The 19,835-nt window shown below is 42.5% G+C and overlaps 1 protein-coding gene across 2 annotated transcripts in view; it reads right to left on the reverse strand.

The window, feature by feature from the left end:
* Positions 1 to 19,835, reverse strand: part of SORBS1 (sorbin and SH3 domain containing 1) — a 328,324-nt gene that overhangs the window by 27,413 nt on the left and 281,076 nt on the right. Inside the window, exons 21-28 of one of the 2 annotated variants that reach the window (XM_084845127.1) lie at positions 19,037 to 19,212; positions 14,604 to 16,091; positions 13,872 to 13,960; positions 10,807 to 10,974; positions 8,349 to 8,395; positions 5,909 to 6,023; positions 5,696 to 5,821; positions 3,961 to 4,155 (exon numbers count right to left, since the gene is read on the reverse strand). In XM_084845127.1, coding sequence (XP_084701253.1) covers positions 3,961 to 4,155; positions 5,696 to 5,821; positions 5,909 to 6,023; positions 8,349 to 8,395; positions 10,807 to 10,974; positions 13,872 to 13,960; positions 14,604 to 16,091; positions 19,037 to 19,212 — 2,404 coding nt within the window. The remainder of the gene's footprint in view (positions 1 to 3,960; positions 4,156 to 5,695; positions 5,822 to 5,908; positions 6,024 to 8,348; positions 8,396 to 10,806; positions 10,975 to 13,871; positions 13,961 to 14,603; positions 16,092 to 19,036; positions 19,213 to 19,835) is intronic. The other variant, XM_084845126.1, reaches the window with a different exon arrangement.

Genomic DNA, 19,835 nt, shown 5'->3' on the forward strand with positions numbered 1-19,835 from the left:
CTGAGAACAATATGGCCTACACATGTAACAAGTGCAAGTTGATCACACTGTTGGAAGAAAAAGTAAGAGGACTGGAGTGGCGAGTGGCGACCCCCCAGGGAATAAGAGAAGACGAAAAGTTCTTGGACAGAATGGTAGAACTACAGCAGCAAAGTGAAGAACAGAAACTAGAACAGAAACAGCAAGCTGAGGCAGAAGAGGAAAATGGTGAGGTGAGGAAAAATGAAGTAGAGGATACTCCTTGGAAAAGGGTGACAGGAGCAGAAGAACTAGAAGCCATTCCAGACCAGTGGAGCTATGGAACTGTTTCCAGGTACTTGAGGATGAGATTGGAGGACAGCCTGCAGAGGAAGAATTACAGGGGACCCTGCATGAGAGAGAGCAAGAGGCTGAAGGTCAGTCAAGCAGAGGTGATGAAACCAAGGCCTACAACAACAGGAAGAGAAGAGTAGTAGTCGTGGGAGACTCCTTGCTGCGTGGGATTGAAACCCAAGTATGTCGTGAAGACTCATGGACTTGCCAAGTATGCGGTCTCCCAGGAGGACGGATTAGAGATGTGACTGAAGGGTTGCCTACACTCATAAAGCCCACTGACAGGTATCCCTTTCTTCTCATCCATGTGGGAAGAAATGATACCGCCAAGCAGAGCTACGAAGAAATCACATCAGACTTTGAAGCTTTGGGAAGGAAACTCAAGAACTTTGGGGCCCAGATAGTTTTCTCATCAATCCTTCCAGTAATTAGAAGAAGGACAGAAAGGGAAAGAAAAATACTCCAGATGAATGACTGACTACGAAGGTGGTGCTGATGAGAGATTTGGATTCTGGGACCACTTCTATACTGGTCTATACTTCCTGGAAGATGGACTGTTCTGGCTATACTTCCTGGAAGATGGACTGCTGGCAAGGGAGGGTTGCACCTCACAAAGGCTGGGAAGAATGTGTTTAGCCACAGCATGAAGAACTTCATCAGGAGGGCTTTAACCTGAATCCTACAGGGGAGGGAGATGTAAAGTTGGGGGTAACAGTGGATGAAGGCTCATGCAACACAACAGAAAGAACAGCTCTAATGGCGCCCAATAATAGTCTTGAGAAACACATAGGAAGAAAGCCAGCTATAAAGCACATGGTCTTCGATTTCAATATACTAATGCCCAGAGTATGGGAAACAAACAGAACGAACTTGAACCCTTAATACGGGAGGGAAATTATGACTTGACAGGTGTAACTGAAACTTGGTGGGATGACTCCCATGACTGGAATACAGCAGGTGAAGGATATAACTTGTTCAAAAAGAACAGGAGGAACAGAAAGGGAGGTGGAGTTGCACTATATATTAAAAATACATATCTCTGCACAGAAATACAGGAGGATGAGCTTGGTAGAACCCAGCAAGAGCATCTGGGTTAAAATAAATGGAGAAAAGAATAAAAAGAACCTGGTTGTTGGAGTCTACTACCAGCCACCCAATCAAGGAGAAGACGACGATGAAACTTTTGAAAAGCAAATATCCAATGTTTCAAGGAAGCATGATCTAGTAGTAATTTCCTTCCATTTCCCCGATATTTGTTGGGAGACAAATTCTGCAAAACATGGCCCCTCCAAGAGATTCCTGACAAAACAGGACATATATAGGAAGTGGAAGGAAGGCCAAGCTACAAAGGAAGAGTACAGGCAGGTAGCAAAGAACTGCAGGGATGGCGTCAGGAAGGCTAAAGCTGAGAACGAGCTGAGGTTAGTGAGGGAGGCTAAAAGCAACAAAAAGGCTTTCTTCAGATACATGCATAGTAAAAGACAAAAGAAAGAAATGGTGGTTCAACTATTAAATGATGGCAAAATTATAACAGATGACAAGGGAAATGCAGAAGTGCTCAGTTTCTACTTTGGCTCAGTCTTCTCCCGAAAGAGGGTCTATGAGCCCCCTGGCAAAGGCAAAGTACACGCTGAAGGGGCAGGATTGCAGCTTGAGATTGATAGGCATATGGTCAATGACCACCTAATTACTTTGAATGAGTTCACATCTCCACGGACAGATGAACTGCACCCTAGAGTAATAAAGGAAGACGGGATTTTGCCCCTCCAAGTGATAAAAAGGGACCTTCCTTTTAAATCCCCTGCTGCCACCACCACCAATATAAATATTTCCCTGTTCATTCTCTGTGTTATTAATGTTCTCCAGCACTCTGAGAACGCTTCCTTATTAGTTCTTTGTTTACTTCCTGCGATGCCTTGGAAAGCAGGGACCCTATGGCAGAAACCATAGTGTATGACATAGTGTTGCTGAGCAGCCTATCAACCTGCCAAAAGTCACTGCTGCTCCTGCCAAGAGGGCTATATTAACACTGAAGGTAAATAAATGTTTACTAAAATTTAAGCAGGATTTTAAATACAGGGTGGGATGGGGGGGCACCCTATAAACTGGATGGGATGGGATGAACTTTATAAAGTAGGATAAATTGAGTAGGAATGAAGGGGGATAAAATATAAGTTGGATTTAAATACAGGTGGGGTAGGGGGAACCCCTTTTTGCTCTTGAAAGGCCTCCTTTTTGTTCTGGACATGGCAGCTTTTCTCATTCAGCCCCCGATAGGATTCACAGCACCTAACGTGGCCCCTGACGCAAAAAAACAGTTGTGCAGCCCCAGCTTAGATGGAGGATAGGTCTATCACTGGTTATTAGTCATATGGAACCTCCATGTTCAGAGTATGCCACTGAATACAAGTTACTGGGGGAGAAAATGGGAGAAGGCCTTCATGCCTGGCCAGTATGGAAAGCAGGATGCTGAACAAGATAGACTCTGCATCTGATCCAGCCCATCTCTTAAGGGCACAGATGAGGCTACTCGCATTTTCCAGCCTCACCTGAATTCTAGAAATTCTGATCTTGTTTCACACAGAATTAGCCAGTATTTTTCTAACATACATCCCCAGCAAGTTGCCCCACTAGAGTCACAGACACTGCTTTTTCTCTCTCTCTCTTTTTTAACAGACAGAGAATTCTTCAGCAGATATGTCTGTTAGCATAAGAAGTCTCTTTTCAGAACCTGTTTCTTAATTTTGTTTTTCATTCCCCCCTCTTCTGGCTTTGCATTTGTATGTATGTATGTATGTATGTATGTATCGTCTCCAAAGTCGCCATTAAAAACATGCCACATGCTGAAGGGTGGTTCAGCCTGCCAAATGTTGCCTCAAGCCAGATCTCTGAACCATGCCAAGTGGGATATATTTTGTACAAGGCAGATTCTGGATCTCTGGGTCTTGATGCTGAAGAAAGGTCTTTTTGATAAATAATAATTAGATCTGAAGCCCATAAAAAATCAATGGGAACACCCACCTGCTCCCAGAGGTCTAGCGATCGTGAGTTCTAATTTCACAATGCAGTATTGCGTTATATTGTTAGGACCAAGGCCACAATGCTACCAAAGTTAGGCTTCATTAATCTCATTGCCTTCAACGAGTTTAAGCAGCCTAACTCCACGCACAGCTGTAGTCTAGGGGTATGGACATATAATATATTTTCCGAGGCATGGAAGTCCTTCTCCTGTCAAAAGAGATACATGTCCATGCTTGTTTATTTTGCTGTATTTTCAATCACTGTTTTCCAGGGTCTTTGTAGCACCTCAGGAAGCACCTCTTAAAATCCAAAACCTACTGCCTTGTATGAGCAAAACCAGTGTTGCTCGAATAGAAATTGTGTGCTGAGCTAGACACTGAGCTCTTTCCATCCATGCTCATGCAGTTTGGGAACTACTTCTAAAGGTACGAGTATGGTTCAATAAAGAGCTGACCTGCTTTACTACATGACCAATTCATTAAACAACAGAACAGCACAAGGCTACCCCTTCTTCTGCAGCAGAGGCCCATTATTTTTTTTAAAACTTATTTTCTAAAAATGGTTTTTCTCTGAATTATGTGCACCATCCCCTAGAAGCAGTTGTGCAAGTCCATCTCTTGTAGATACCTGTGGGGAAGTTGTCAGGCTGCGGTTCAGCGAGTGAGAGAGTGGTAGGCTTGCACAGTCTAGGGTGTTCTTCAGCACAGGCTGCTTAAGTATGTCAACATACGTGATGGGGAAGATGCCTTGGCAATTGGTGCCTAGGATTTTTCCTTCATACCAGTTCTCATCCACTTGCCGAATCAGTGTGATCCTCTCACCCTGCAGGAAAATATCATTGGACAGATCAGATTCACTAGTTTAGGCTCAAGATTTTCAGAAAGACTTTTCTCCTCTGCTGCTCATATACAGAGGCTGCTTGTGTGTGTTCAGTTTATTCTACCTGTACTACATGAATCTGCTAAAATGTGTTTGATACATTATCTCCCATTTTAATCAGAGTTACAAGCTACCTGGTTTGCTTTCAGAGACTGCAGAATAAAGCTGCTCAGGTTCTGGACTAGTGGCTAAAATGTGATGAAACATACAGGGCTCCAATACTGGAATAAAGCTTTGGTACTTAATACATCCCAGGCCAATGGATCCAATGAGGAAGTAGAACATGGGGTGAAAGTGCATCATATGCACAAGATCATACATTTAGTGTTGATAAAGTAATCCAGACAAACTACCACTCCTGATAGTTTTGCAGTCCTTATATTTCAGTATACGCTACATGCATAAACTTCAGATGAAAGGTGGGGCAAAGATCCAGCCTTTTGCTACAGTTATACAGCTAAACATTTCAAACAAGATTATGTACAAACTAGAAAATACAAAGTTGCTGTAGCCCTCCAACAGAAAATACGTTTCTTCTGAGACACAGTAAGAACTGGATGAGACCAATGTCCACATAGTCCAATGTTTGTTTCCAATAGCAGCCAACTGTGGGAAGCTCACAATGTGGGCACAAAGGAGTTGACCACTCTCTTTTAATTTATCACAGCATCTGGTACTCAGAGGGCATATCTGCACTATAGCTGTCATGTAACTGTCATGACTTCCCCTTAGTTGGAATCCTGGGAACTACAGTTTGGGATGGGTGTGGAAAGTTCTCTGTTAGTGACACCTAGCTTGCATCAGAGAACTACAGTTCCCAGGGTCCTCTGGGAAAAGAGATTGGCTGCATTTGGATCGATTGCAGGGGAAAAAGAAGCCATCATGGCTTCTTCTCCTGCCCCTGTGCGTGCTATGTGCACGGCCACGATTTGTATAATTTTTTGTGATGCAGCACAGGTTGCCGAACCTGGAATGGTGCGCAGCAGGGGTGGCTTCTTGCCAATGCCACAACCTCTACTACAATTTGTCTCTCATTAAAATCTGAGCCAAATAATGTTTGGAGGTATGTATAGTCCTTGCCTTGTTATGTGATAGGAGCATTATGATCCACTAAGGTTTGTATTTTCAGGCTAAGACAGACATGTTTCAGCAGCATCACTAGTTCTGTTACGTAGGTATGTCAATGCTGCCTCTGAACCAAATTGGATCCAAATTTAGTCATACATAAAGTAGACCCACTGAAATCAATGGGACTTAAGTTAATCATAATTTAGTGTAATCTACGCACGACTAAATCTGGATCCAATCCGGTTTTCAATTAATTATTAGGCTAACAGCTGTTGATAGAACTATTCTTCAAGAATGTGTCTAATTCTTTGAGAATAATAAAACTGACTCGGATAAAATTTCATTAAACCACATCCAGAAATCCTTGTCTGAAAGAACCTTTGAAACACTGGTTTACAGAATCCATGATCTGTACCTTTCTGAAGGACAGTTCCACTTGAGTGTCCCCAATGAAATTGAATTTGGCAACTGCATCTCCATATTCCAGAACTTGCAGCTGTGAGGTTTTCTTAGGCTGTGCTTTTTCTGTGGGGGGAAGTAGCTATAAAAACAAATAAAAGGCAGATGTAAGGACCCCAAGAAAGACTCACAGCTTTGACCCAATGTATCTTAACAATAAGACAAGTACCTCTATGTATGATCGTGGGAAGATGCCCACTCTGCCATGGTGTTCTCCTTCATACCAATTCTGATCAATCTGCTTATAAATGTAAACGATATCGCCTTTTTGCAGTGGGAGTTCCCTGTTAACAACATACAGATTTTGTGCTAATTGCTTTGGAGAAAGGTGTATTAACACCCATTTTAAATATAAATATTAAAATATAGATTAAACAACATACAACTAACATACCTATCCCTAAGTGCTAAATGTCTGATTGAATTAAATACATTTTATCAGATTTTTCCTATATTTAAGTTCTGGCAAACATCCTAAAAGAGTCAGTTCCAGACCTAGAGAGCCAAAAATTATGAACAAAAAAATCACCACAAATTAGGTCTGAAAAAATACAGGAGGAAACATGGAAACAATTAAATGCAATAGGCTGAAAATATTGCAATCTGAATATTTCGTAAAAAGCGAGTGAAAAAAAGGATGGCAATTCCAGAGTAAAGGACTAGTGTGGAAGCAACTGGAGTGACATAAATCTCAAGTTATGTAGAGCTTTACAGATTAAACTAGCACCTTGAGCTGTGCCTGGAAGGCATGGCGATTTAGTATAGATTCTAAGCATTGCTATAGCATAAGAGATGTGTTCTCAATTCATGATAAACAACACCTATATCCTACTTAGAGCATCTTCCAGTTATCAAAACGACTCTTTTCTAAGGACCCCTTTCATTTGTATCTGATGAAGGACCCAGGAAGCGGGAAACACAAAGGGATGATACTTGCATGTTGTTGCACAGCAGAAAGTGAACAGTATTGGGCCTTCCAAAAGGGAGGTGGACATCAGGACTGATTCCTACATTACACTATGCCTTTCTTCCCCAAATCAAGGATGAACACGTTATAAAATGAGCCGAAAGTGGAAGGCAAATAATGTCAAGCCAAAGTAAACCTCCTAGTGTCCCCAAGGTTCTCTGTAGAGTATGTTTATTCACCCTTCTCATTTTATATTTTGAGGGAGACATTAAAGAAAGGGCAGGCATGCAGGTGATCATAATGTCCCTATAAGGTGAGAGAGCCATATTCTTCTTTGTACTAACTTGGGGCAAAAGCACACGTTTCTCCAGTAACAAATACTGTAATATGTGCACTGGAAAATTTAATTTCTCTACAGCAGATTTGCTTCCTCTGAATCAGCCCCAGTCAGCAGGGCCAAGTCAGGGATGATGGGAGTTGTAGTCCAAAGCACCTGGAGAGTACGTGAATGCTGCTCTGGATACTGTGCAATAACTAATGGGAGCACATCATTGGGTCCTTCTCCAGGAGCCCCTGCCAAACGAGGTAAGGCAAGTGGCTACCAAGAAAAGGGCATTTTCTGCTGTGGCACCCCAGTTGTGGAAAAAACTCCCTAGAGAGGTTCACCTGGTGCCTACGTTATACTCTTTCCAGTGCCAGGTGAAGACCTTTTTATTTTCCCAGGCAATTTTAGCATTTTAACATTCCAGTTTTTTAGCTCTGCTGTCTTAAATCTGCTATTGTGTTTTAAATATCTGCACTGCTGATAGTTTTACTCTGGTTGTCTTTTTATTCTGTAGTTTTAATCTATTATTTTTTATATTGTATTTTCTGTTGTATTTTTATGGTTTTAATTTTGTGAACTGTCCAGACAGCCTCAGCTATTGGGCAGTATAAAAATGAAATAAATAAATAAATAATCAATCAATCAATCAACTACGGATTTTCCAGGGCAACTTTCTGGCTTTAAAAAAGGCAAGATATGCGAATGACGACTGCCATTAGCCTATCGTGGGAAAATTACGGCCGTAATTTGCATATTTACACCATTTGCGGCCATAAAGCGCTTACCTCTAAGTAAATTGTGGCCATAATTTACATAGAAGTGCTTTACGACCACAATTTATGTAGAAGCAAGCACTGTATCCTGCGTGCAGATAAGGGGGGCCATTCTGCTGTGGACTCCACAGGTCATGTTCTTGGGAATCTGGCCTAACTGGAGTCCACAGCGGATTTCTCCAGCATACCTACTTCCAATTCATTTCTGAGTTGAATTCAGGGTGGTGGTTTTGACCTATAAAGCTGTAAACGGTTTGGGGCCAGGATATCTGAAAGACTGCCTCCTCCCATATACCTGTAATCTGCAGTCTTAATCCAATATTAAAACTGTGTCTCCCAAGAGGCCAGCTGGTGAGTACATGAGACAGGGGCTTTTCTGTAGCAGCTCTCCAACTATGGAACTTCCTCCCAAGGGATGTCAGGTTGCAGACATGTTGTTCTCTGGTTTGTTTTAAAGAAGGTTCAGTTTCTGCTTTTATTTGTTGTTGTGATTTTGTTGTATCGTTTTAAATTGTATATTGCTTTGAAAACCCTGTTGGACAGAGATGGTTTAAGAACCAAAGCCTGTCACAGGAGAGGGAAACAACTGACCATTTATACTCACTTTAGTGTCTGGGCTTTAAAGTCAAACTTCACTCTGGCAGCCTTCATCTAAGGGTTGAAAATAGCACATTGAAAATAATTAGGAAGTCCTCAGCACATAGTCTGAAATGGTATAGAAATCCCAGCCATACAAAATGTAGGGTGGAGGGCAAACATTGATTCAGGTATTTTGGACTCTTAGGGTGTAATCCTATTGTGATGATTGTAAGCCTCCGAACTCAAAGGCTTACAGTCATCCTATGCAGAGCAGGAGGAGCAGCAGAGGACAGTCTAGCAAAAGTGTCTTGGAGGGGGAGGGGAGGAGGCTGGAGAAGCTCCAGGATAGCTTGTATCCTGGCCTCTCCAGTCTCCTCCCCTCCCTGTCCACCAAAATGCCCCCTTTTCCCCCTCTCCAAGGTTGCATTCCCAACCTCAGAGAGGCAGCTGGCATGTTTCCTTCAATGCTGGCTGCGGGGTGTGTGTGTGTGTGTGTGTGTGTGTGTGAGAGCTCCAATTCCCAGCTCCGAGTTTGGAGCACTGTGTCCAACCTCGGATCTGGGAATATGAACTATCCTATCACAATCCCTGAACAACCAGTGGCAAAATCCTTCTTTCTGTGATAAATGAAAACCAAAAGATGAGAAATAGGCCTTTCAAGTGCCCTTTTTAGCTTTTCGAGAACTACAAAAACCTGCAAAATCAGTTTGATCAAAAGCCATGGTGGGACACACAAATGTTCCATGGGCAATGACAGCTTTTCAATACTGCTTCCAAGTCTCCGAAAAACTATTTTTAGTCTATACCTAAGAAGATTATTTTAAGCAGATTATAGGGATTTGATACAGAGGCTGCAATCCACTCTGTGTAGCAAAAGATTACCTCTGAAAACCCTACCACATATGACAATGACTCCAGTGACAGATGTGATCTACAAAATTTAGACTGAAACTCCCTTTTGATCAGCAAGCCTGGAAGAGCTAGACAACAAGGAGTATGGAGGCACCCCCTGGCAGCCAGCTGGGCAGGAATGATCAGTTTTCTGTTACTGATAGGCAGAAAAGAGACAAAAGGGAGGAGGGAGAAACTAGTTAAAATGCCTTCTTTGCTCTGAGGGAAGAATAAAGAATATTTTTAGTCTGGAGAAGGGCAGGGTGGATGTTGGCAATTTTACATTACCTCATGGACTGCACCCAAGGAAACATGCACACACATCCTCCAGATTAACACTGGTACCCCCATGTCCCTAATACCTGTTCTAAAGCAAAGTGTGTGATGAGCGTGTAACAACTTTCAGGACTCTTAACTGGCTTATCAGAATGTTCCAATATTTTTTTATATTTCTTGTGAAATTCTGCTAGAAATTAAAAATAGCAATAAACAAAATCACAGTCAGTAACTTATTCCCAGTAACTTATTCCCAGGCATGGCATCTTATCTTAAAGGATCACCAAACATTTTTTAAAGCCAAATTTCTATCACATACGAGTAAAGAAGGGAGGTTAGGAAGTCCCCCAGAATCATAGGGAAAAACCAAGGTAGCTGTATTGGTCTGGTTTGCCCAAGATGGAGACAGTTTTGAGTTAACAACTGGATTTTATATTTTCTAAAAAGGAGGATCTACAATTGCCTGAGACTTTCATCTTCCCTGAAACCATCACATCACCTGGCAGAACCCAATTTGAATGGCTGCAACTTCATATAGTCTTAAGACTCTGACCATGCAGACATCCTGACTACGACATCCAGTCACCATTTTTTTTCTGGAGAACACAGAAGTTTGTACATTTTTTGTGATCTTTGAGTTGGCCTAATAAAAGTATTACACCATAAGGATTTTAGAATTATTGATCACTGAATGCAACACAACAGTGCTACGGTGGGGCCAAGTCATAAGGTTGCAGCCAGGGCCCATCAGGTTCGAGAAATATAAATCTTTGAAAAAATAACTCCCCCCTCCTTTTGTCTCTTTTGCCTTTTCAAGAAACAAATAAAATGTGCTGAGCGCCTGAGATATCATTGCTGTTGTTTTTGGTCCGACATGAAGAATCATAACAAAGAAGAGAAAGAGCAGTGCCATCTAGTGTTTAATCCATTACAAAAGAGTCACATGGTCAGGATCAAACAAGACAATGAAGTTCATAAGCAGAAGGCACAGACAAAGAGAGAATGTAGCATTCTGTGTTGCAAAAGATGAAGCAAATGCCTTCTGATTTGTTATTAAAGTAACTGGTATTTTAAAGGCATGCATCACAGTTGCGCACTAGCAATCCTCAGCAGGCATGCTTTAACATATACAGCTTTCTATAGAGCTATTAACTCATTTTAACAAGGTCAAAGGTCAAAAGCAGTGTCTATGTCAAGCGTGAATGGGAAAAATAAAAATCAACACCTTGGATAGCTAATGTTGGCCTAAAAGCACAATGCTATGAGAGGCAAATATGAATTGGGTCAAGCAGCAGATTGAGGCAACCACAACAGACCTCTGACCCAGATTTCCTTTTTGCTGTATCGTCTACAATTAGGAGGTCCCCAAACCGCTCATTAGTGATAAATTGATGGTGCGTAGGAATGACCCCTGTGTGCCTTCTAGCTGCAATATCAGCCTCTTCTTGCTCACGTTTAAGCCGTCTCTGGTCCTCTAAAAGTTTCTGCCATAAAATTGCATAAAATGGGCAATAAATCATCTAGTTTATGGCATTCAAAAATTGCCAGCAGATTATTAGCAAAACAACAACAACAAAACAAAACCGCAAACCCACCAATGGAGAAATAACACATTATTAAATATTGACCATTATTCTAAGAACTCTGCAGAATAGGACCACAACAAATTTGAGACACTTGCAGTGATGGCAACAAGCTTAGATGACTTCTAAAAAGGATGGGCAATTCATGGAGGATAAGTCTTTCTCTCTAAACGGCTCCATCCCCTGACACAAGAGGGATGCATCAGCAGATTTGGGGGAACCTCAAAGTTTGCAGAAGTACACAAAAATTTTTAGGAAAAAAACCCTAAAGGGGTTTGTATGGAACAGCCTAATGAAGACTGATGTTGCTCAGTGGGCACAGAATTTGACAGTCGTGGGGAGGGAACAGAGAACTGGTAGAGGATGGAATACAGCAGGCTGCTCGCCATGGTGAGTGTGATGGGTGGCTAGCCTCCCTGCCCGCCCCCCAGCTCTGCGGCTGCAGAGGTGGTGGAGACTGCTCCAGCAGTTGTATAGTGTCCCTATCCCCTTCCCAGCTCCAAAGTTGTGAGGAAGGCGGGGGATTGTTTGGCATCTACATGGCCAAGGTGCCAGGAGACCCTTAGCCACATAGGGCCAAGCCAGAAAAGCAAAAAACCTCACCCTCAGGAAAAGCGGGGTGGGGGGAGGTGTTGGGCAGCACTCCTGGAAGAGCACTTTTCTGCAACAGCAGCCAATCCAGCACATTCCTTGCCAGCCCTTCCTTTGGGAAAGGCATGGGGGAGGATCTTGGTCACTGCTGCAAGAGGTTTCTCAGTACATCTTCAAGCAGTGGCACTGAAGATGGCATGCTCCCTTTATGGGAGGAGGGATTGCCAGGACAGGGTGGGTGGGGGTGGGAGGCGGGTGACTATACTTTTTGGCTTGGCCAGCAATGACAGTAAAAAAAATTATAGACCCTGGAATGGAGTATTTTGGAAGAGGTCATAGCTGGTTGGGATCCCGAACAGACTCTACACTGCAACATGTTGTTGCTGATCCCACTTGTTAACAGCTGTTAATGCTAGGGACTGATAACAGAAGAAAACTGTTTCCATCAAGCCCTACTTGTCATCTTTCTAGAGGCATCTGGCTGGCTGCTGTTGAAAATCGAATGCTGGGTTAAATGGACCTTTGGTCTCATCCAGAAAGGTAGTTCTGTTATCCAGACAGTCCCAAAAGCAAACAGTGTGCCAATCTGATTAATAACACACTTCAGCTCTGATTTGTCTTGACTATGCAACAAAATCAGAGCTTGAAGCACATTACAGGACTGTGATCTTGAATATGCATTCACATACCCTAGTATTTTAAACAAGCCACAGTAAGTAAAGAAGATAATAAAATACAAGGTGATCCTAACACTGAAAAGTGCAAGCAGAAATGTAATTCCCTAAATGTTCCAAAATGCGCAGGGAATACTGAAGAGGCTTTTACATTTATCCTTTCTTGTGCCCATTTCCAGAACAGTTAAACTAAGGTATATAATGATTAAATTACCTGCTTGCTATTTTTTTAACAAACCAGCAAGAGAGGGCCACAAGGAACATGGGTAAATTAAGAAAATAAGTATGTGTTTCTACCTTAATATACCTTTTCTGAAGGCACAGTTATGACTAAGCCAGGCTTCACCTTTAGGGAACTCCAAATGTTCCTAATTTTTCTTAACTTTCTCTCTTGCAGTAAAGTCTGTACGTACTACTTCAAGTTCAGTGATTAACAAGACTTCAACTATTCTGCTTTCACCCCACTGCCATGGCAAGTGCCCTCTGGCAAGGTTGATGAACAGAGCCCCACCCTCCTCCACTGCTTGGAGTCTGGGCGGGGTGGAGACATCCCCTTTGGTTGATCTGAGCTGCAGAGAGTTTCAAAGCAACTATGTGAAAATCCCTGCCCGCCACTCTAGCTCCAAGCTGGAAAGGAAGCCAGAGCTGGCTGTTTGGGAAGTGACTGGCAGGCCCCCAGGTGCACTGCCACTATGGGCTAGGGACAGCAGTGGTGTTTCAAGGTGTGCCTCAGCCACCCACCATGCAAAGCAGCTCCAGCTTTCCCCTCCAGAGCCAGAGAGAAAGGTCATAGCTTGTTTGGGTGGCAGGCATACTGCTTTGGCTGCCTAGCATTAAAGCAAGCCCATGTTCCTCTCTCCCAGCTCCAGCTTTGGAACTGAAAAGGATCCCTGCAGTTATGCTGGGCTTCTGAGGCCATCTGATGCCCAGCACAAATGAAAGAACCCTGCCCACCCCTCTCCAGCTCCAAACGCTAAGCTGGGGACCAGGGATCAACAGCCCAATCCTATGCATGACTAGTCGGAATTAAGTCCCATTGTATTCAGTGGGGTTTACTTCTAGCCTAGGTAAGTGTATTTACCCATGGAATTAACCCCACTGATCATAATGGGAATTAGTTCCAAGTAGACACATATCGGGTTGCACTGAAGGGGAAGTGCAAGACCCTGGCAACCATAAATTCTGGTTTGGCTACCAAGGCCAGCCAAAATGTGTAGGCCCTCAGTGATCAAAGCTGTCTGTCTGGTACTCTGTACTTATCCACTCATACCCACTATCACCAATGTTCTAATTTAATCTCAAATTGATCATCTGAAAATGAAAGCAAGTCCTTAAGTTCCCAGTACTAATTTATTTTATTTTAGGGATTTATATCCCACTCTTCAATAAAATTCCCAGAGTGGCTATAAAAAAACCTACCCAGAAAGCCTCTACTTAAGAGTATCTTGCTTATATTCAAACATTGCCCCACCCTCCCACTGTTGCATTAATTCTGTGGGAGAAAAAAATACTGGCTGGTACAGGAAATATTACCTCTTTATCACTGTGGTGCCTGTGGAAAATGTCTTCAGGACTCTCCATGTAATCAAGTGGTGCAAAATGCCTTGGTGATTCTGAATCTACTTTAAAACAATACAAGGTCATTAAAAACAAACTGATTCAACTAGGAGAACCAGGAAAAAGGGAAAGAAAAAAGAGAGAGAGAGAACGCTTCTGTTCTGTTGATCAATTTACAATCATATGGTAAAATTTTGAATTGTTGGGAGCTCTAAAGGTTGAAGCAAATAATAATGCTGAAGTAAGAAGCAACAAAAAACAAAACCCAAGGCCATAATAGGACTTAATGAACAAATTTCCTATTCACCCAATATGATTTAATTTAGTACTATTGAGGAAAGTTGCATAATTGCATGCAAAGATACAGATGCACACATACATGCAAACACACTCACCAAGAACCTGAAAAAACTGCCCCTAAAAATAAATGGGGTTTACTCATTTAGTTCCCTGGGGATGCAAATTATATGGGATTTAAGGTGGTTTCCATAAATAATTCACATCCTAAATGTTGGCTTTTGAGACAACTGCTCTGATTGGTAATTAGAAAGATAGTGGAAATAATTTCTCAGATGGTGTGCATCCTGTTTGCATTTCAGGACTTGACAAGGAAAAGATGAAATATGAGGGAAGACATAAAAAAACACAGAGGAAAAGTAAAGTGAGATACAGATGAAGTAACACTAGTAAAGTACACAAAAATGCCACCTCCAAGGTATGTCCTGAGTTCCCTTTGTGGGTTGTTGTTTGTGTCCAAGTTGTGATACAAAGCATAAGGAGCCTTTCCATTATTAAAGGAATCTAGAATGTCCAATAGGGAAAAAGAAGTATTTTGCCAAGTCTCCAGACTCAGGAAGTGGCTAAACCTTTTGACAATGTCATAGGAAGAGAGGCGTTTGGGAGCTGGAGGTTTCTGTCTGATACATGACTCATGGAATAGTGGGATATCCCTGTCCACCAACTTTTCCTTTGGTTGGATAAGATTATTCTGGTTTTCACAGCTGGATGCCAGCAGACCTCCTCGGCACTGTAGAGGAGAAGTATTTCTGGAATTGTGGCACAAGGGCTTTTTCAACCTGAAGGGAAGTGGGCTCATAAGATAGACATTTCTGGGGAGCAAGAGCTTATCTCCTTGAGAGTCCCCTCTGGCAGACTGCTGCAGTTCATGTCTCCGAATTGTTGTGAACCTCGTGTAGGAAGCTGGGCAGGATCCTTTGCACTTGTTTAGTTTGTATTTTTGAGAGCCATTAACGTTGCTGTCACCACCACTATCATTGGATACATCCGATAAGAGATCTAACTCATTGGTACAAGCCGAGAGTGTGTCTACTGGGGGCACATCACTAAACTCTGATGTCACATCCTCTGTATTGCTACAGGAGTGGGATGAAGTATCCACTTGGTTCTTTTCTTCCAGATCTGGCTTTGGGAAATCCAACAGGTACTCAGCTGAATACACTGAACTTAGGCAGCTGTTAGAGAGACTAGGAGCTGAAGATTTGATGTGGGCACTGGAAAAGTTGAGAGCAGGCACTGACAGGGATCTCTGGATCAGCAGCTCAAAGGCAGTAATGCGAGAAGAGACAGTGTGCTTGGGGATCTGCTCCAAGTTCTCCCGTCTGGGGCTGGGCTCTCTCTGATCTTTTAGTTCATTCTCAAACAGAGATGTGATTTCCTTCACACTGCAGGATGAAACAGTGCCCAGTTGCATTTGAGAGCGGTTGATACGGTGCATGTTTTTATACAGCATGGCAAAGTCCATTCCATTCTTCTGGGAGCCAAGCATGTAATCCTTCTGGAAGCTGGAAATGCCATACTCTTGCAGGCTCTGAGTGCTGCTGGATTTGGCAGGAAATTCTTGCTTAGACTTCATTAGGACATTCTCATAACTTATGCCTACATTAACCATGAAGTCTTTCTTGCTGTCAAAGAAAGCAAATGAGCTATAGAGGTTTTCACAGCTTTGTGTTTTCTCATGAGGCAAGAGATCTTTTTCATCCTGCCCAGAAACAGGTGAAGTAGTCAGCTTGGGTTTGAATTTGGATGGAAGAATTTCAGCAATGCAGACTTTTGCAGCAGATAAGGGTTTCTTACGTTTACACAGCTGACCTAGTGGACCAGCATTACTAGAGTTAAGGGTTCGGCTATTAACTGAAGAGGGTGCAATCGTATGAACATTCCCACCTTTACGATCCACTGGAAAGCATGCAGAATAAAATAAACACAACCTGTTAGCATAAGTGTGGCAAAGCGGTTAATAAAGGGAGGGGATGACATGCTTTGGGCTTCACACAACGCAATCTCGAGAGTGGCAATGTTTAAAAGGAATGCAGGAAAGCAATGAAACAGCCAAGCCGTGCTGCTAAATTGCACGGAACAGTTGTGTTCAGGGAGGCAAATCCTGTGACATCAGAAGTGTTTCTAAACTAAGGAAAAATGGCCAGATGGAGTCAATCCTCTACAGGCCAGTGCAGATGGTATAGTACTTTAGGAATTGGAAGGTTCAGGATATTAAGTGTTCATACGAAAATAAGCAAAGGTTGCAATGTGACCAGCTGTGCCCTTCATGTAAAATCCCTGTACATGAATAACATTATTGAACAATTTAGATGCAAGCTTTCTAGTTAGAGTAAGGTCTGCACTTATGAAAGGAAAGTAGCAAATTCTCAGCACAAGAGAGATCAGTTGCTAATAATTTCAAACAAACCAGTGACATTACTTCAAATCCACATAATCCAGGGATTTGCAAGACAGATTCTTTGGAAATCTTACAGGCTTAAGACTAATAGGTCTAAAATCTCTACACACAAAAAGTGCCAATGGAAAAGAACAGCTTGCCATCTGTGGCAAGTACTCTTAATCTTCAAAAGTCTTATATTCACTTGGAAGACTTGGTTGGCAACTAAAATTCACAACCATGTCACATATGAATAATCTGTGTGTCTTGACTCAGCAACCCATAGTCAATTATGTATGTTTAAAGTTAACAGGCTTTGTGATTAAATGACTTCCCAGAAAGAACTTTCTAAAAAGAACTGCACTGTTGCTCTACAAATAACTGAGAATCAGCTGCCTTTCTTTTCTGTCCAATGAAAGTATAACACAAAAGCTTCATACTGTTCCATCAAAAGAAGCTGGCTTCATAAAAGATCTCATTAATTATTTTGTATTTCTCTATATGTGGGACCAACATGAACATTCTAGGATCAGAAGTCACCAACATACAATCCATGAGTCAAAATCAGACACAAACATCTAACCTGTGGGCCCCTGCTGGAATCATATGAAGTCCTGATTTAGGCTGCAATCCTAATCACACTTACCTAAGAGTAAGTCCTATTGAACTCAATGGGGCTTACTTCTGAGTAGACATACAGGACTCCACTGTTGTTGTTGTAATAAGAATAAACATGTTGGTAGGTTGCAGAGATACATTTGGAAATGTAATAGCAAAAAAGTAAAAAGAACTGTCAACTTCATAGTTTTCAGCTCTAGTGATTTCTAAGTTAATATTTCAAAGGGAAAATTCAAATTGTTCAGTTCTGAGAGCAACAGTTTCATAAGGGAACTGCAGAAGGAGTGTGGGATGCCTCCCATCACAATAGGCAATTACTGGCCACACTCCAGTAGCATGTGCTTAATTCTTCATTGAAATCAGCAAGTCCTAGAGTTTTGCTGAAGCCCTATATCAATTACACACAATCAAAACAAGCAGATTAGCCACAGTGCTGCAGCTCATGATATACGTCAATGTTTTCTTATTCTACAAGCCCTTATACATTGGTTAGCATTAATAATCCTTAATTACCCCAGCCTAGGAAACCTCCACAGCAAGGGTGCTGCTACTAATGGTGGCAAGGAAGCACCAATCCCAGTTTGGGGTCGCTGGGGAGGTTTCAGCCTCCCCTATCCCCACTGACTGAAGCAGCTCAGATTCTGCTTCTGCACTGCTAATGATGCTGGGGGAAAAGTGCTCCCAATGGGGGGGCGGTCCCCTTCCCCCAGCATCCTTAAAGCAGACGCCCCCTGCCCCAAGCGATCTTGAGCAGGATCACCAGGATGGGGGCGAGATTAAAGTCTCTACCCCACTCCAGAAATCCTGAGCCTCTGCGTCTCTCTGTGTGTGCATGTCTGTGTGCACATGTATGTGTGTGCACACACATATTCATCCCCCTGCCCCCCAGTCAGCACTAGATGTGGCTCTCAGGGCTGTAGAACATAGCACTTAAATTATAAATAAGGTCAGCAGACAGGACAAACCTAAATACGTTTCCAGTTTAGGAGGCTATCAGTAGATCATCAGGATGATGGATAGAAGAGGCAGCTGACCATTGGTCAGAGAAAAACTGGCCAGGGTGCTGCTGTGGATTCAGAGATGTTAGGAAGACACAGGAAAATGAGCACAATTTGATGGGAAAGCAGTGTCAAACCATAAGCAAGAGTCAGAAGGAGCATAACTAGGCTGTGTCTGGAAGAGGGGGAAAATAAGACAACTCAAAGGATAGAAGAGTGATAGGTGACACCTTCCAAGGCTTGCACAAATACTATGCTAGGGATGAATCTGTAACCTCCCCTTCCATCCTCACCCCAAATATTCATGTGAAAATCTTAAATGTTGAAAAGAAGAGTAGATAACTGTGAATTAATATATTGTCTTGTGTATTCAGCTTTATCCTGACGCTGAAACCAAATATGTTAGGATCCACTTTTCTTAGTCTTCCAAATGTAGGCCAATTCTGGCCTCATCTACATGTCCAGCAAAATGTGAAAGACTCATGACATGGTAAAATGGACTGCAGCAGTTCAGACTACATGTGAGAGATTACGCTTTGAATGCTCTTTTTTCAAAACAACAACACACCACCCTGCAAATAGAAAACTTCTCCCCAATGTACTGGTGTTTTTTTTTTTAAATCTGCAAGGAATATTTTATATAACAAAAGCATTAAAAATGGCATCTTCCACCTGCAGTATGAACTACCAGTGCAGGAATTATTTATCACATCTAAGATCCTGGCACAAATACATTACGATCATTTTAAAATATAAATACAATCTAATCTAATCTAATACAATCCCTTGTAAAAGTTCCAATAACTAATGCATGAGGAAGCATACAGGTTGTTGCTTTAGCAACCTACCTTTAGTGGAAGCTGAACTGGAAGGACGCTTAAGACCGCTCAGCCCCTGCAGTGGGATATCACCTCCTTCCAAAACACTTTTGTAGATTTGTCTTTCATTTTCCAGTCCAGTGGAATCTCCAAGAGCTGCTTCCAACTCTGTCTTTACTGAATGGTAGCTGGGGGAATACGGTGAGCTAAAAATATGTATGAGGAGGGAGAATTTATTTTCTCAGCAATTGGAGTTATAAAACAAAGTACCAGGACCTTCTGATACCAAAGAAAAGGATCCCGACCCATCTTTTGAGGAAGAGAGCCTTCTCAGTCCAATCCAAAGCCCACATGAAAAGCATCACCTGCATCAAACCTCTCCTCCATCACATGTGGTGTGGAAACAACTCAAATGGAAGCCTCACTGTGATGGTGAAGACGGTTGGCCTCTTGTCAATTAAGCCTGCCTAAGTCACAGCTTTAACTACTGCTTGCCCAAGACTACTGTCCAATTCTGTCCATTGCCTAGACCAGGGGTTGGCAATGTGGCACCCATGGGTGCACTTATGGTGGTGGCAATAGCAGTGGAAAAGGGTTGCAACAGCAGGGATGGGGAAGGAAATTTAGGATAGGAGGAGATGAGTGCAGTGGCAGCAGGGGGAAGGTGAAGGGATTGCACTGTAGAGGGTGGTAGAGAAGGAGGAGATAAGCAATGCAGTGGCAGTTGCATGGCAGTTGCAGCAGGGGAAAATGGTCGTGCCAACAGTGGGAAGGTCTGTTTGTGTGGCGAAAGAAAGGAGGAGAAAGAGGAGATTAGTGAGATGGTGGC

The sequence above is a fragment of the Heloderma suspectum genome, chromosome 3 (genome assembly GCF_057233095.1).
Source record: "Heloderma suspectum isolate Gila_16-S chromosome 3, 16-S_ref, whole genome shotgun sequence".
Classification (NCBI taxonomy): Eukaryota; Metazoa; Chordata; class Lepidosauria; order Squamata; family Helodermatidae; genus Heloderma; species Heloderma suspectum.